The sequence below is a fragment of the Telopea speciosissima genome, chromosome 7 (genome assembly GCF_018873765.1).
Source record: "Telopea speciosissima isolate NSW1024214 ecotype Mountain lineage chromosome 7, Tspe_v1, whole genome shotgun sequence".
Lineage (NCBI taxonomy): Eukaryota > Viridiplantae > Streptophyta > Magnoliopsida > Proteales > Proteaceae > Telopea > Telopea speciosissima.
In genome coordinates this window covers 30,112,668-30,129,700 of record NC_057922.1, presented here as the reverse complement: position 1 = coordinate 30,129,700, position 17,033 = coordinate 30,112,668, and the positions used below count along the sequence as shown (strand labels likewise).

At 38.5% G+C, this 17,033-nt stretch overlaps 2 protein-coding genes across 3 annotated transcripts; one reads left to right on the top strand and one right to left on the bottom strand.

Moving 5' to 3' along the window:
- Nucleotides 1–332: 332 nt before the first annotated feature.
- Nucleotides 333–2,622, top strand: LOC122667115 (golgin subfamily A member 6-like protein 22). Its single transcript, XM_043863313.1, has one exon. It carries the CDS (start codon nucleotides 389–391, stop codon nucleotides 2,606–2,608), a length of 2,220 nt encoding a protein of 739 aa, XP_043719248.1. The 5' UTR covers nucleotides 333–388; the 3' UTR covers nucleotides 2,609–2,622.
- A 618-nt stretch (nucleotides 2,623–3,240) lies between these two features.
- Nucleotides 3,241–16,772, bottom strand: LOC122667116 (LEC14B homolog). Of its 2 annotated transcripts, XM_043863314.1 has the most exons (9): nucleotides 16,092–16,770; nucleotides 15,837–15,956; nucleotides 11,416–11,493; nucleotides 10,567–10,743; nucleotides 8,361–8,438; nucleotides 5,849–6,024; nucleotides 4,636–4,794; nucleotides 4,227–4,287; nucleotides 3,241–3,667 (listed from the first exon to the last, which is right to left on the bottom strand). In XM_043863314.1, exons 1-9 carry the CDS (start codon nucleotides 16,488–16,490, stop codon nucleotides 3,476–3,478), a joined length of 1,440 nt encoding a protein of 479 aa, XP_043719249.1. In that variant the 5' UTR covers nucleotides 16,491–16,770; the 3' UTR covers nucleotides 3,241–3,475. The 2 variants fall into 2 exon arrangements, with proteins under 2 accessions (XP_043719249.1, XP_043719250.1); XM_043863315.1 differs by lacking the exon at nucleotides 4,636–4,794 and having other exon boundaries at nucleotides 16,092–16,772.
- Between the last annotated feature and the right edge of the window lie 261 nt (nucleotides 16,773–17,033).

The following is a 17,033-nucleotide window of genomic DNA, read 5'->3' as shown; positions in this document are numbered from 1 at the left end:
AAGATATAAAGCTTACAATATACTGTTCTATATCCACGTGGAAATATATAAGGTTTAAATTCAATCATTAAGATAGTGTGACCAGTCACCACGGCCGTCTGCGCCGTAGGATTAGGAAACACGTGGACAAACTGTTCGCTCGCCGTGTTTTTCGGGTTCCTTACCTGAAGAACTTTTCGAACGTTGTGTCCGATTTGAATTTGAAAATGACGTACCTAATAACCAACTACCCTCTTAGATCTCTCTTAATCTCAAACCCTTAACGGCTTCGGTTTCTTACCCATAAAACCCTAGAGAAGGAAAAACCCTAACAACCTCTCTCACAACTCTCATCTGCAATCGCTTTCCAATCGCCACGAGAACACCTTCTACAGTCCAATAAGCACAAATGACGAGAAAGAAAGCTTCCCAGCAGCAAGAGAAGCCTCACCAGACGGCTATGGAGGATCCCTCAGAAAAGCTCGCCAGCTTGAAATCTCTCAATGCTCTTCTCCTCAAAGAGACCGTCGAACGCAGACAACAAGTCGACGCACTTGTCCAATCCAAAGAGTCGCTGGAATCGGAGATCTCTCGCACTTTGCTCGACAAACAGAAATTGGAGTCCGAGAAGTTGTTCCTAGAAGACGAATCCATCGCCGCCGGGCTTGAGCAGAGGTTGACCCTAGCTTTCGTGTCATCACAACTGAGCCAACAAGCTGAGAGCTTGAAGAACGAGATAAGGAGAGCAAATGAAGAGACGAGAGCTCAGGCTACCGTCTTTGAAACTAATCTGGAAGAGAAAATCAATGATAAGGAGAAAGCCAGGAAGACAACAGAGACGAGAATGGAAGAGCAGCAGAAAGAGATGAACCAGATAAGCAACGACTTTCGCAGGTACAGGAATGAAGTCCGAAAGGATCTCGATCTGAAACAACAGGAGAAACAACAGGAGGCGAATCGGTTGAGGTCTACGGTGGTTAAGTTGGAGAAGAGCAGTGCTGAGGCTCGGGAAGAGATTGTTCGGATGCAAATGGAACACGACGAAGTTAGACAAGAGATGGAGAAAAGGTTTGGAGACCTGAAGAGAGAGATGGAAGCTGCTATTAGAGAGAAGGATGAGATTGAGGCGGCGACGAATGAACAGGTTCGTGAGATTGACTCTTTGAAGAAATTAGTGAATGTCCTAACAACCGACCTCAGCAGTGAGAGAGAAGCGTCCGATCGTGTTCTTCGTGAGAAGGATCTGCTTCAGCAAGACCTCGACACCCACATAGAGGAGATAAAAATTCTGAGATCAACTCTTCTTGAGCTGGAGAAGAGTAGGTCAGGCACTCAAGATGAGCACCGTCAACTACAGACAAAGCACAAACTACTTTTGGAAGACAAAGAAAAGATGGAAATGAGCCTTGCTGCTCTGGAAAGAGATAAGGCCTCTGCAGATAGAAGCCTGATGCAGTCATCACAACAAATAGAAGATCTTAAGAGAGAAGTCACGGAACTTGTGGCAGATGAGAAGCAGATTCAGTATGAGAGGACTCAGCAGGCAGTAAAGATCACTGCTCTACAAAAAGAAGTGGCTCAGCTCAGTTCCACCATTTCTAGTCTACAAAAGCAGGAAGAAGGTTTGCAGCTGAAAATTTCCAAGCTGGGAAGAAGTAATGCAGATGCCCAAGAGAAGCAAGAGCAGCTGTTGATGGAGTTCAATGCGGTAGTTAAAGAACAGGAGGAGAGGGAAAGGATCTTTGAGAAGCTGATGGAGGAAAGATCTTTGGCCACACTTAGTCTTGAAAAGTCCTTTCAGCGACTAGAGGAACAAGGGAGAAATATGCAGGAAATAGTCCTAGAGAAGGATGAAATAAAGCAGGTGAAGATTAAGCTGGAGGCCAAAATCTTTGCGATGCATGAAGAGATGGGACAGCTAAGGGCCACTGTATCTATACTGCAAGAATCATGTCAACGACATGAAGAAAACAACCTCCAACTCCAAGCTGAAGCCATCCAAAACAGAGATGCTCTTGATCGTGTTGCTCTTGAGAGGGACGATGCTCTGAAGGTTCTTAATATGGAGAAAAAGGAGTTCTCCAACTTGAGATTGAAACTTCTGGAATTGGAGAAGATTGTTAAGGAGACCAAAGAAGAAAATGCTCAGTTATGTACAGAACGTGATGGTCTAGTCAAACAAAGGAAAGAGAAGGAGAGCAGCCTTCAATTGCTCACTGAGGAGAAGGCTTCATTGCAGAAGGGTTGGTTAAAAGCTAAACAATGTCTTGAGGGTCTGCAGGTTAAAATGATATCCACAAACAAATTGTCTGACAGAACCTTATCCATGTTAAAGGACACTGTAGCCATTGTGCATGGATCTGCAGAAGAGAAGGATGGAAAGAGAGAAGCAGGTACTGATACAGAGAAAATTGACGTGGAGATTCGACCAATTGCAGCAGAATTGGAAGCAATCAAGAAAGCGTTCAGAAACAAAGAAGCAAAGTTGGAAGACTCATCCCAACAACTCAGGGCCCTTGAGAACTCTGTGAAGGAGGCAAAGAAGAAGAGCTTCTGGGCGTTGCTATCCTCAGCAACAACAATTTTTGCTGCAGCATTTGTGGCATATGTTGCCAGGGACACTAACTGAGATGTATTTTTCTATTTTCTTTCAAATTTTTCTGTGGTTTCTTTGCAAAAGCTTTTAGGGTTAAGCTTTTTCCCTCTTTACCTCGTCTGGAAAATGTGGGGTTCTTAGATTCTTCCAACCAGGAAGAACATCTCCTTCTGATCGTGAAATCAGAAACTCAGATTTTAAAATGTGGGGTTCGTTGGCTCTTTCTATTGGAACTTCATTCTACAGTGACTTGTTCATCCATAATGTAGGTATTAGCAAAACAGCAATGTAGATGTCTTTGCGATTCATATAATTTTGACACTACCACAGGAAAAGTACACTGGATGATGGTCTCCACACTCAATTGGATGATTATTATTTTTACCAATAATTGTCAAACCATCTTGCCAGAAACATGCCAATTTCTTTTAAAAATGGCTCCTAACCTTGAGATTTGTTAAATCTTGACCCAGTAACAAAGACTTCCTGTCCTGTACAGATAGAAGATCAATTCGTTCTCCCATGCTATTAAGGGATAATCCAATATGACACCTTCCTGCATACTGGCACAAGCACAGGCAAACAAGAAACAATATAGACAATGCAGAGCATTACCATATGCTTCCACATAAACAAAAAGAAAATAGAGTTGAATGTGGAAGAAATAAGAACAAAGAGGAGATCATGGCTTAATATACCACAATAACATTCAACAACTCTTTACAAGGAAGTTGGGTGATGAAGCTGCGACTTTCTATAGAGAAGGCTTTACAGCCATATATAGCTATTTCTTTTTCTGGTTATTAAAAGAACGTAAAACACTAATTCAAATAATAAACACTTGCAAACAATATACCATAAACAACTTCTAGATGTACCGCCATAAGCTATTCAGAGTCTTCAAAACATATGTCTCCTCCGGCTTCTCCTTTGTACCATCGGAGCTGGTGCTTCCCGTCCTCCGGGAAATTCCCATTTTGCTATGATCCCATCCCAAGAAGAGCTCACAAGCATTGGGTAGGAAGGATGCCAACTACAATCTCTTACAGTTGAATCATGGTACTCAAGTCTAGCAACTTGGGTTCCACTCACCTAAAAAAAAATTTGAAAAAAAAAAAAGTGCCAAGCATTATTAGATCAAGATAAGAGGACTGCTATTTTGGTAATGAATATATATATGACTACAAGGTCTAGGAGTGCATGCGTGGTGTTACTCTCATGTATATTTAACTAAAAAATGCAGGGTGGATTGGGATTAAAAGTCATTTCTAGGTACTGTCTATCACTCCCTCTGTTCCACAAAGATTGTCCATTAAAAAAGCATATATTTTGAGAGAAACAAAAACACTAGTTTTAACGAATTGTTATTAATACTCCAACTTTCCCACGTTCCCCATTTTCCAAGTTTGTCCTCAATTTTCAATCCTAATCCCAAGTCCGCTTTAGTGTGATGATTGGGTAAATTGGGGAAACAGCTAAAATCCATACATTAAATTCTTGACTAATATCTTGGAACAGCTAAAAAACCCAAGGTAGATAGTGCATTGTAATGATCATTTAGTGGCATGTAAAATTTTTCACATCATCATCTCGTAGGGAAACTCCTCTGAGGTGTTGTGCAAACTGCAGAGTTCAGAAAGAGAGGACATACCAAATCATAAATGTAAACGCAATGATCATTAGAGCCAGTGTATATGTACTTTTGACCAGTGCTGCAACATGAAATTAGTTTCAGATCAGTGAAATTTTGGAATCCAATTCATTACTCCAAAATTGATAAATGGAAAGACACAATATATAGTTATATGAAACATAATAATTGAACTAGAGAGAGGGAGAGAGAATAACTGAGATTTGGGTCATCATGTCCATCCCCTTTTAAACTATGAAACTATGACAGTCAGGTGCAACTCAGCTCATTGATTGTGAACCAATTTCCCATTAACTTGAAGCTGAGTGGCCTTATTGGACTAACACACAACACACACACACAAAAGAGGAATTCACAAGATTTCTTGAACCGACTTTAAATGACATCAAAGCTGAGGTTTGGAGATCACCTATAAGCTGGAGAGAAATAACAGCGAATCAGAGTGCGCAAGACCGAATGGCCTCTGTATGTAGTCAATGATTGATCACATGGATGTCTTCGGTCTCTTGCTTCGTCTGGGTAATCCATCCATCTGTAGTCCCATTCAGAATTCCTAAATCTTGTATTGCTAGGGGTAACAAAAAGAACATAGCCATGTCAATAATAAGCTCATAAACTTTTTATCTTTGGACCTAAGTAGAAACCATACTTTGGCATAACCAGACCCAACTCGTTATCTAAGGATTCTGGCGAGTTTGTTACATAACTCAGCCTTTACATGAACATGCTGATTCCAAATTCAGAATTCAAATGCTTCGATAAGTTGCTCTTACTGTCATACATGTAGGATTTGTACATACATATTTGCAGCCACCATAGACACAATTAATATAATAGATAAATGTCTGTGCACAAACAAGCATCTAGACAGAACCACAAACACTGCAGATGCACTAAAAAAAGGGCGTACCCAGTGCACGAGGCTCCCACTACTGCGAGGTCTGGGGAGGGTCATAATGCAGATGCACTCTACTGTATAAGAAATTCATGCAGGCTGACATGCATGAATGCATAATCAGCATGCGCACCCAACTTATGTCCAAGGTAGATTAGGCTACATCAAGGTTGTACTTGTTGAAATTACTCTGACAATAAAAAAATGTAATTGCACAAGAAATGTGGTTTATGAATTCCATGTTGCACAAAGAGACATCCCAAGTCACTGTTCTTCAAAGAATCATAATTTAGATGTGACAAATCACCCAGACTTTGAAATAAAAATAGATTCCATGAACAAATCTGCAGGGCCTACTCTGCTTACACAAATCCAATAAAAATATTAAAACTTCATCAGAATATCGTGACCTGTCCAATGGTTGGGAAAGCCAGGTAGGGTCCAATGACCATGGAATTGGCCTCTGGAAAGTTCTCAAGTCAATAAAACTGTTTTTTGGGGTGATGATTATAGTGGCCTGACTCTCCTAAGAGGCAAATGTGCCATCAAATGGAGTAGTTACAGTTTCAGACTGCTTAATTCTTAGTGTTAGTGGAAACATGGCATCTTGGTCCCCTAGCCTCATTAAGCCTCTCAACAATTGGGAAGTTCAGCACCTTCAATCATTGGTTAATTTGGTCTCAGTCTCTCAGATACCGAAGGATCCAGTATGGGAAAGTAAACATACCATGTAGCACTTGAGGACATTTTCCGGATATCCCAAAGTTTGATTGTCTGATCTTTACCATTTGAAATAAAATAGCGGCCATCTCCCCGGCTGTCTATAAATGTAATGCCTTCTAGATGTCCCGTCAGGATCCCTGCTGGTTCCCCTTTTGCATTTAAGCACCGTCTGTCCCAAACCTGAATGAACAGATTAAGTTAACTCACAATTCCAGGAATACAAAACCAGAGCTCCAGAATAATTGCCTGCTACTGGATTGAAATAACACAAGCTGTTTACTACTTTTGCATATAAACGTTTTTGCTCACGAGAATGCTCCCAAAGAAGTTGAAACTAAATCATAAGACAGTTTTCAGAGACAAAAGAAATAATGATTCCGGATTGGCTCTAATAGGAACCAGCACAATCTTTATTGTGAAGAAAATTACAGATTTCTTTGGAAAAGTAGACATATTAAGATATTTGTGAAGAAAGAATCTCAATAAAAGCAAGGGGGAAGATCTAGTATCCAGAGACAGAGAACTTGAAATTTGGGATGCAACCATGAGAAAACAGGGCCTTTAATTTGAACCACATTGGACCTGGCCCCAATTCAAAACTCGTCATTTTCCGAACCCAGCCTGACCGGAATCATACCCTTGAAGTCATGTTAGTGGATAGATGGGGAGACGTAATAAGTACTTGAGGCATTAATTTAAAGGGAGTGTCTGAATGAAACCTCTATAGGTGTATTTAGAACTTGGCACTTTCTTCTAATTGCCCCATGTCTTATTCCCAAAAATTCTTTAAGATATGGTATAAAAGGTTTTCAAAAATAATTTGAAGGTGACATATCATTATGTCATCACCAAAATGTGTCATTTTCAACCACATTTTTTAGTATACATGTGAAATGACACTATTATCCTCATTGGAAAAAATTGTTTATCATACAAAAAAAGCAAAAAATAAGGTTACAAATTATTTGACACCTTCCAGGGTGTCAATAAGAAAATCCCTAATTCGAAGGGAAAATCTTGTCACCATAATGGTGACAAATGCATTGTAACTGTTGTAATAAGTAGTTCTACCCGATAAGGGTATTTCTGACTTTTTTATGTTTTTTTCTCCCTTAGCCGATTCTTATTGAGTATTCCTAATTAGAATCGGCAAGGGTAGCTTTCCTATTTCTAATCTGAATAGTTGTAACTCTTTGAATATAAATAATTGATCACTCAAGCGTTCAGTTCCAAGGCTGTTTACAGTAACCATGGCTTGCATTCTGCCGCTTGGAAGGTGATGTGGCAAATCCGACTATTGGATATCTAGGGGATGGTAGGTATTAGTCACATGTCAAATTGCAGCCCCAAATTCATTCATTTTTCCATCCATGTAATGGCATACCCTTCCATGTATATCCATCCACCCCCTTATAGTCCTATATACACTTTATGCAATCCTGAATTTTTAAAGTTTTGCCATGTGGCCAACTCCAATTAGGATGAAAATTGACATTTGAATAGGGAACCATGGGGCCTTACTGCCAACAAAATTTCATCCCCATCTGAGTGGCCACATGGTGGTAATGATACTTGGTTAAAAAAATTCAAATGTCACCAATGTGGTGACAACAAGTTAGCCCCTAACTTAAATGTGTAGAATTAGCTCCTTAATTTTCTGTTTTCAAATTGAAAAAAGCAGATATTCCCATACAAAAAAAAAAAAAGGGGGGGGGGGGGGGGCTTTCAAAACAGTTGAGTTATCAAAAAGGTATCTTGTTGCAAAAAAAAATTATGCATTAAAAAACAGGAGGATAGTTTTCAAAAACCTTATCAAATGATGCCTAATGATTGACCATTGGCAAATTGGAGGATACAGATCTTCACCTCTAACCACCCAACAGAAACCCCCTCCACTGCCTCATCCATCAAACCACCTAAACCTTCCAAAACACAGATAAATAATAACAGAGACAAAGGTTCCCCTGTCTCAAATCCTTGGAAAGCCTATGTTTACAGTTTTGTCCCTGAGACTCCAAAAAGGATACGCTTCTATAAAATATACATAATATATAGATAGCACAAGGGAGTTATCAAGTTTGAGATGTAGAAGGAAACCCACAAAAGGAAAACAGGAAAAAGCAAAGGGGAAAAAACAAAGACAAAAAAGGGGACACAAGGTCACCGACCCGCTGCACCGCAAACCATCAAAGGATCCCCTTTAACTCAGCAACATCCATCTGGACATCTCCCAGCCACAACCTCCAACAATCCCTCTATCAGAACCCAAAAGAAAATCATAAAAAAAGAATAACATCCAAAAGGAAAGACAAAACAGCTGGATTTCAGGTGCAACTTTACTTGTTAGGACTCCTAACCCTGCTGCATCCTCCCAGAGCATCACATCTATATCTATAAATGTATCTTTTGAGTGAAATTCTTAAGACTATGCAATAGAATCCATATAATAGAATCTTATGTTGAATACATAAATTCATCACGACAACAAAAAAATAGTAACTGCTAAAGGATCTTACCTTACAAAGGTTATCATCGCCCCCAGAATATATTAAATGGCCACTTTCATCGGCAAAGCATACTGTATTAACATCAGACTGAAAAGGTAGCAAAAAACCAAATCAATACCATACCATCTAGGCATTCAATTTCAAAGGACCACAATATATGCAAGAATCTCAACTTTTTTCTGTTTTTTTTGAGGGGGGGGGGGGGGATGGGGTGATAAATTTACGCAATCTCAACTGCTTGGCAGGGGTAGAAAAATAAAAGTATGTAGCAGAATTTTTCACCTTGTTCTTATATGTAGCAGAATAAGATATTCACAACCACCCAAGGATGATCAGCAATAAAGCAAAAGTATTCAATAGATTATATTAAATAGACTGACCTATGAGAGAGAGCATCCCAGTGCACGAGGCTCCTGCTACTGCAGGGTCTGGGAGGGGCAAATGTATGCAGCCTTACCCCCCCCCCCCTGCTTCACAGGAGAGGCTGTTTCCGAGTTTTGAAACCACAACCAACAGGTTGCAATAGTGCAACTAACAAATTCTCATGAGATCACCATACAGATTTTGCCTTCGAAGGCCTTGATTTGTAATGCTTGCCAGTATAGTATTGAATGCACATCTGAGTGTTGCCACCAACAATTAGTTTGTACATGTGAATTCTATATTGAAAGCATCCTTATTGGAGGACAACAGATGCAGCGAGTGTAATTTATCACTCAACAGTTAGTAGCCTATACCTAGATTCCAAGATATGCAAAAGGAGGAGTAATGTGTTAAGAACCTGCTGGAAGAGGAAACGAAGCAATACCAGTAAGCTCCCACTTCCCGGGGGGAGTCTCCTCGCGAAGTCGCTAATTGTTTAGGGAAGTCAAAATCAGCTCTTCATTATCATCCTAATGCTTACATATAGGACTGACGCTAACAACTTGATAAGGATAACTAAGACTCAACAACTTAACATGATAAAGCCATAAAACCAAACAAAGTAACTGGATAAAACCAACTTGACCAACTTGATGAGGTGGCAGCCACGCATGCAAGATAAGTGATCGTATCATAATGCAAATCGACCTCAAACCAGGGAAGAACCAGTGGGAGATCAGTTGAAAGTTGCAACAGGATCGCATATGGAGACAAACCAATATTGATAACAGAATTTTCCAACAGTTTTTTTTTTTTTTCTTAAAAATATGAAAGAAGAAATAAAAGATGAAGGGAAGAAAGGATATGAACTGGCTTCACCACCAATGCTTGCGGGAGGCTTCACCACCACCCAACCAAGGCTTCACCACCTTGGGTTTCCTGCTGAATTAGCACAGTAGCATGCATCTCACAAAGAGAACTCAATAACTGAATAGCCAACACCGATGGGAGTGTCTCCCTTCTCTTGCATTTATAATATTGAAGCTGGGTTACATGAATAGTAAGTCTTGGCTAGTAACTTACAAAATGGGGGGGGGGGGGGGGAGACCTTTCTAGCAAGAAGATCTAGATTCTAAAACACAAAAGAAAGAAACAAAAAATAGTAACTACTAAGCAGCTATTGACCAACAACTAAGACCCATTACAAAAAAATAGAAACCAAAGTAGTAGTAGATCTAACAGAATATTCCAGCAATCTTCTATATAAATAAATAAACTTCTTTCCACAAAAATCACATGGAGACACACAAATCTTCATTCAATCTTTTAGAATATCCTCCATGAAAATCTCCTCCAAATCTACGAAAAACAAACAATAAACACCAAAACAGAAACTAAGTACTTAATCCCGTATAGGACTCAACTCCCTAATATTTGGGTTTATAGAATTGACCCATTACAATAGTAAACCCAAAAATACTATGCCCCAAAACAACAGGCCGATCTTCTCTTGTTGCTGGAATTCTGCATCAAGGAGGCTTGGCGATCTTAATCTTGATATTCCGTTATTGTTTTTACAGAATTAGTTAACATAAGACACAGTTCACACCGACTGTTGGACCTAAAAACTTCCAGAAATGTGGACCCTTAGAAAATGTAAAATGTAATTTTATGATGAAGTAAATCCGCTCTGTTTGAAGAAAACAAATTTGCACAATTTGAAAATCATGATTCTGTTCACAGATATAACAACAAAACATGACAAGGACTACATAAATCAAACCAAGCACAAAGTGAAATTAATTTTGGATTATTTACTTTAAAAAATTATTATGACAATTAACTATATTACCGTGTGCGCCATAATTCGAAGGGTAAGCTTATTTGCTACAAGGTCATAAACATAGATTGAATGATCACTACTTCCAGCAACAAGCTCCCGTCCATCAGTTGAAAATTTGACAGAGAAGATCCCAAAGGAGTCTTCACCATCATCATCAACAGAAAAATCCAAACCATCATGTATCTCCTGCATAACAAAGGACTCCTATTGTGAGACAACACTAGTGATGAAATCAGAATAACTCCTCAGGAAGTCATTATAACATTTCCAGGGAGCCTGCATAAGCAAACACCATTTTGTGTTGTACATTATGAAGACAGGAACAAGTTCATTTGCAATTGAATCCTTATAGGAATAAATCTCAGTACTTGGTAGGCAGTAAGCATAGTACAGATGGTGCACATCTGGATAAGAAAGACCTACAGCCATATATCTCTCACCCACTACATAGCCTGGAGTAATGAGTGTACCTTCTCAGAGGAACCTTCCCTTACTCTGCTTCACAATGTTTTGCATGATCATGTTGGTACTTATGGAAAATGATCTAGAATGAAAATCAATATCAGGACTGTCAGGACATCTACTTTTTCCAGTTAGAGGAGATCAAAAACCTCAGAGTAAAAATGTCAAACATGATCATTTATGGCATTGATCATCCAGACAGTCCATCCCATGACTACACCTACTAGTTTTGAAGATCATGAAATAAAAAAATAGGGATATTGATCAATCATAGTTCAATTAATGAAATAAAAGCCATGCCTGATCTACAACTCTCATGTTACTAATAAAAGCTCCTACTTGGCTACCTTACACTTCCTATTGACCTCAGAAACTGAAAGCACTTCAAATACATACAGTAACATTAGCCAGTGATTCTGTCGCAGCTGATTCAACATTCACAATATGGACAAAAGGTGACATACTAGCATAAACCTGCCATTAAAATATATAAGATTGATGAGAATGTTATCAAACATTGGTTACACATCAGGTCAGGTTAACAAGCTCCATCAACTTAATATGATTACCAAAAGAAATTAAAAAAATAACAAACTGATAAATGTCCAAGGAGTACACAACATGAAAAAGGTAAATTCAAATGTTTTCTGGAAGTTAGGAATGGGGATGTCAAATTACTGCATGTTGCAATATTTTATGTTTAGGAGTGTTAATCTCTAGTGGCAGCAAATACTTGTTCAAGTTGTCCATGATTAACAATCAAACAATTGTGCATTGTCATGTAACAGGATATTACGAGGAATAGTTAGAAAGTTTAAATGCATCAAGGGATGAGAACAAAGAACCAAATGTGGGGAAAGAATACATAGAGAAGGACATTGTATGGTCTTTGATGCCCATGTGGGATATTTTCTTTCAGCTTTCTATGGGAGCCTAATGCAGTTAAATCACCTAAATAGGCTTATTTTATTAAAAATAAGCTTGGGTTGGGTTACGTATGTGTTGGGCCTCTGATCCAATTTGTCTTCATTGTAATAGGTCACTTTAATGGACTATCATATGGGTAGGGGCTTACGGGATTACTTAAGTGTCTTTATTTTTTATTTCAATTGTTATTAAGTGCTTTAGCAAGGCTGGTGCGAATTGAGGAAAGAGTGATACCGCAAAGTGACTATTTTAGATATCTGGGGTCAATTATAAATAAAGAAGGTGACATAAAGGATGATGTTTCACAAAGAACTAAAGTGGGATGGATAAAGCTTAAAGGAAAGTTCTATAGGACTGCTATTCAACCGGCCATGATGTATGGCGCAGAATGTCGGGCAGTTAAGAAGTGTCATATTGATAAGCTTTGTGTAGCAGAGATGAGGATGTTGACATAGATGTGTGGCAAAACAAGGAAGGATAAAGCCCTGAAAGAACATATAAAAGCAAATCTGGGAGTTGAGCCGATCAATGACAAGCTCCGAGAGAGTCGTTTAAGGTTGTATGGTCATATTCTACAGAGACCTACGGATGCCCCTGTAAGAAGGAGTGATATGATTTCGATTGAAGGATCTAAAAGAGCTAGTGGCAGGCCTAAAATGACCATAGGAGAAGTGAGGAAAGACATGCATAGTCTAGGTCTTGTTCCAAGTATGACCTTGGTCAGAGCCGATTAGAGGGCAAGGATCCATGTCGCTGACCCATTTAGCTGAGTTTCTTCCATGTGCTAGGTTGTGTCTCTTTCCTCTTACTATTTTCTTCTTTTTTTTTGTGGATCCATGTAGCCGGTCCATGTAGCCGGCCCCATTAAGTTGGGAAAAAGCTGAGTTTTTTTTTGTTGTTATTTTAGTAAGGCTGGATTAAGATTCTACAAGTCCAGTCCTGTTTTGAGTCAGTTTCCTTCATTATTTTAGTTTTCTGGTCAGTTTTTGTGACCCTATTCATTAAGGATTGGTTTAGGCCTTTTCTTTTAGTGTTTGAGTCTGTTTTTGAGTCTTCTATATAAGTTTGTGAAGGGGTCCAGCCTTGTACATGAATTTGATAAATGAGATTTTAGCTTGAGCCTTTTTCTTTATTCTGTGAGATTCAGATTGGGTGTGAGATGCAACATTATATTGGTGAGAAACTAAGGATGTCAACGGATATTCAAAAATCCGTATTCGATCTGCGTTCGTATCCGTTTAGGAGAATCCGAATCCGTCCGAAAACTAATTAGATACGAATATGAAAATCCCCCCTATCCGACCGATTTTTATCCAATTCGTTTAGCAATCCGACGGTAATAAAAAGTCTGAAATATGTCTTTGTGACCGTCAATCCGATTATGTTACCTTATTGGATTTTATTTTCTTATTTTTATATTTTTATGTTATGATAATGTGATTCTTTTTCTAGATTTTCTATTGGTTTATTTATTATTATTTTATGCACTATGATACATGGAATCACATATCTATTAAAATAAATACAAGATAAAATCATAAGTAAGACATGTAAGAAAATCAAAGGCTAAGAAGAGTAGCAGAAAGGGTAGTTGCTGAACTCTGAAGTCACAACCCTAACCCTCATCAACAAAACGGTAAAGATATTAACAGATAGTCGAAAATTCGTATCAATCCGCATTCATACCCATTTAGGAGAATCGGTATTCAAAAAAACATTATCCGGAAACTATCTAAATCCGTCCAAAAACTAATAAGATATTATCCGAATCCGCCGAATATAATCGGATATGAATATGATAATGCTACTATCTGACCGAATTCGATCCGTTTACATATAGTGGCTGTGGGATTCCAGTTGAGGCTACATGGGATGCTTAGTCATATCTTCTTCTTCATTCTTCCTTCTCCATTAATACTCAAGTAAGATAAATTCACAACTCCTAACCTAACCATCAGATTTACTTGACATTTTGATATCTTGTCAGGAACTGTTGTTGACCAGAATCTTACCTCCATCAGTTCATTATTTGCTAAGATATCTCAGTTCCTAGTTTTTAGGATCTTAAGTTACTAATTTTGTGACAGTGCTATTTTTTGTTATCTAACCATTGAATCGAGCCCCATCTTTTGAAGAGTTATTCCTTGAACTATTTTATACACTTCATATCAGAATTTCACAATTATCTGAGTTGTTGATCTACGGTTATTAAGTGTTCTTGAATTCTGGTTATTTGTCACATCACTGTGATACTAGTTATTTGAGTTTATGAAACCTGAGCCTTTAGGTTTCTAGAAACCCATCAGAGCCATTAGTTGGACTCTATGTAGGAGGTGTTAAGTAAAAGTGTTCTCTTCATTGGTTTGGTCAATTAGAAATCAACCATTGTTATCTCTTAAAAAAACCTATATCATATTACACTTCAAATAAGTCCAAGTCATACAAGGATAATGCAGTATGAAAATTAATTACGTGAATCTGGCCCACAAAAACCAAATATAATAATTAATTAACTGCAAACAGTGTAAGAAGAATATAAGAGATTCAAATATGAATTAAATGAGTCATCATTCAAATTAATAAGACGAGAGGCCCAAACAGTTAAGCTTGTTACTACTAGTTTCAGATCCAGGATTCTCAGAATAGCAAAATCACCAAGCAGGCTTAAATATAAACCAACTTAAATTAAGGTGAGAATTTCTAGGATTTGGAAGAACACTTAAAATTGTGCACTAGTACTTATAACCTGAAATATTATAGATATAAGAAATCTCGAGCTAGAAAAAGAAGAAGATGACCAGGCAGGTGGCAACATGATAACATCACGGATTTATGAACAGACTATGGAGTTTGAAAATTACCAATTCTTAGAAATAAAAAAATGGAAGTAAAGTCCCTTCAAGGTAGTATGGAGAGGAATCCATGGACAGGCTCCTATTATTGTGACATGTCAGGTCAGATGAGGCTGATATTTAATGGACAGTAGGCTCAAGGTCCCCAGCTCACAAGTCTAGTTTCAGCCAAAACAGAGTTACCATTTGGCAAGACAAAGCATTGAAAAGTTCTGGATTACCAAGAGGGTGCAAGGAACTACGAGGGGATACATGGACATACGTGGGAGGGGATATGATTGAATTTGAGTCTGAAATTTGACACATGACAAATCCAGACCATTCCCCAAACATCCAGCAGTAGCAATTCCCACATCATACTTCCACATGGTAGAACTAGGGTCACCGTCTATAAATTCCTTCCTAGACCACCCATCTCACATGGGCAAATGAAGACTGTGAGGTACAAATCACAAAGAGAAGGAGACTTTATTCTGATTTATGCATAAGAGAGGTACAGACAAATTCCATAATCCTCAGATTTCAAGTTTCAATGCTTTAGAAAGGATGGTTAGTCTAACTCATACAGGAATAGTTGAATTTTTTTTGTCATATTTATGTTTTCTCTATCTATAATTTACTGAAAACAATGCAATGCATCAATTATTTGTCACCTTCTAATTGAATGCCGATATATCAAACTTTTGGTAAAATTACAACTTTTATTCAACAAAGGAGTACCTTTGTGCATGTGTGTGTGAACTAATTGGCACTTGTTAGAAGTCGACTGTCCCTGTGGCTACTTAGATAATGAATCTACGTTTGTGTTCTACTGTTTGGTGTACAGATAATGCGGTTCTATCAAATACAACTTATATGTGGGACTTAAATAATGGATTGTTATCTACATTTTAGCTTACTAACCCTACAATATTTGTCAACATCATCAAATATATGATCGATGATTTTAAATCTACATCCAAGCTACAAAAAGTAATTAAAATTCACACAATGGATATCAACATATCTGTTTTCATATAAGAATTTACAATAGCTTACAAGATAGCGTTGATCTGGAGAAAGAGACGTATCGGTAACAGTCCATCTCAGACTTCTGGCATGAATGTCCTTCTGAACTTTCCAACCTCTATCCACATTGTATATCCTGATGTGACTCCCCTATTTCAAAAATGAAAAAGCAATGAATAGCATTTTATTTTAAAAAATCACGAAAAATAAATTAAAAATAAATGCGTCATCTAATTTATTCATTCTCCCAAATAAATTACAACATGGAGGGAAGTGATGAAATACCTGAAATCCAGCAACAAAAAGGGAACCATCGGCAGAGAACTGGGAAACATAAGCTCGGCTTCTCATGGCATCCACTCGGGATGGACCATTGACAGGCAAATATCTGCCGAGAACATGGCAACAATCTGCTTGTGAGAACCTCCCCCTCCCCATATGGTTGGCTTCTCGACCGAACAACATCTTCACCGCAGAAACGGGCAACTCCCGCCTCCCAGGTGCCACCCGACTCAAAAATTCACTTGGTCCCGATCTAAGTTTGGTGAGCTGAGAAATTTCATGATCGAGGTAAGCCAATGGTTCCTTGGGTCTCTGGCTTTGACTGGCAGAAGCTCTCTCGGTGGTCTTCCCACCGTCGCAGAGGTCGGAATCGATCTCGAGTCTACTCATTGCGTAACCCATTTCATTGTTTTCAACCTTAAAGACTGGCAAGAAGCTTAATTTAGAACCATCGATGACAAGTCAAGCAAACCTCGAACTCGTTCACCCTCCCTTCGAATTTCTCATTCATGTTGACTTTAATCAAACCCGAAAACAACATATATTAGCAATCAAGTAGCTTCCTCCCCAACTCCGCATGCCCGTTCTTGAAAATTTACACAAAAGACGGGACAGAATCCAACCAATTGAAGCCAAATTCCTGTTCCAGTAGTAAACTGTAAGCACTTGACGAATTTCCAAAAACAATTGTGAGAAATAAATAGCAAAAACGACAACAACAGGACCGCACCCGTTGTGGAAATCAAATCGACAACTAACTCGATCAAGCAAGATCAGAACCAAACAGATCTCTAATACAAAGAAAAAACGAAGATACAAGAAACTGAAACGAAGCTGTGAAGAGTATTGAATTCTCACCACTAATCACGGAACCTCGGATTTTGAGATTCCAGGCGATCGAATCTTCTTCCTTAGAATCTGAATTCGGTAAACTGAAACGAAGTT

What these genes read in the sequence shown, in the direction of transcription:
- LOC122667115 (XM_043863313.1), top strand. Translation starts at nt 389, where the DNA reads ATGACGAGAAAGAAAGCTTCCCAGCAGCAAGAGAAGCCTCACCAGACG.
- LOC122667116 (XM_043863314.1), bottom strand. Translation starts at nt 16,490, where the DNA reads ATGGGTTACGCAATGAGTAGACTCGAGATCGATTCCGACCTCTGCGAC. An exon ending in TTTTTGTTGCTGGATTTCAG is followed by an intron (nt 15,957 to 16,091) that starts GTATTTCATCAC and finishes TTTTTGAAATAG; the next exon opens with GGGAGTCACATCAGGATATA. An exon ending in ATGTCCTCAAGTGCTACATG is followed by an intron (nt 4,795 to 5,848) that starts GTATGTTTACTT and finishes TGTTACCCCTAG; the next exon opens with CAATACAAGATTTAGGAATT.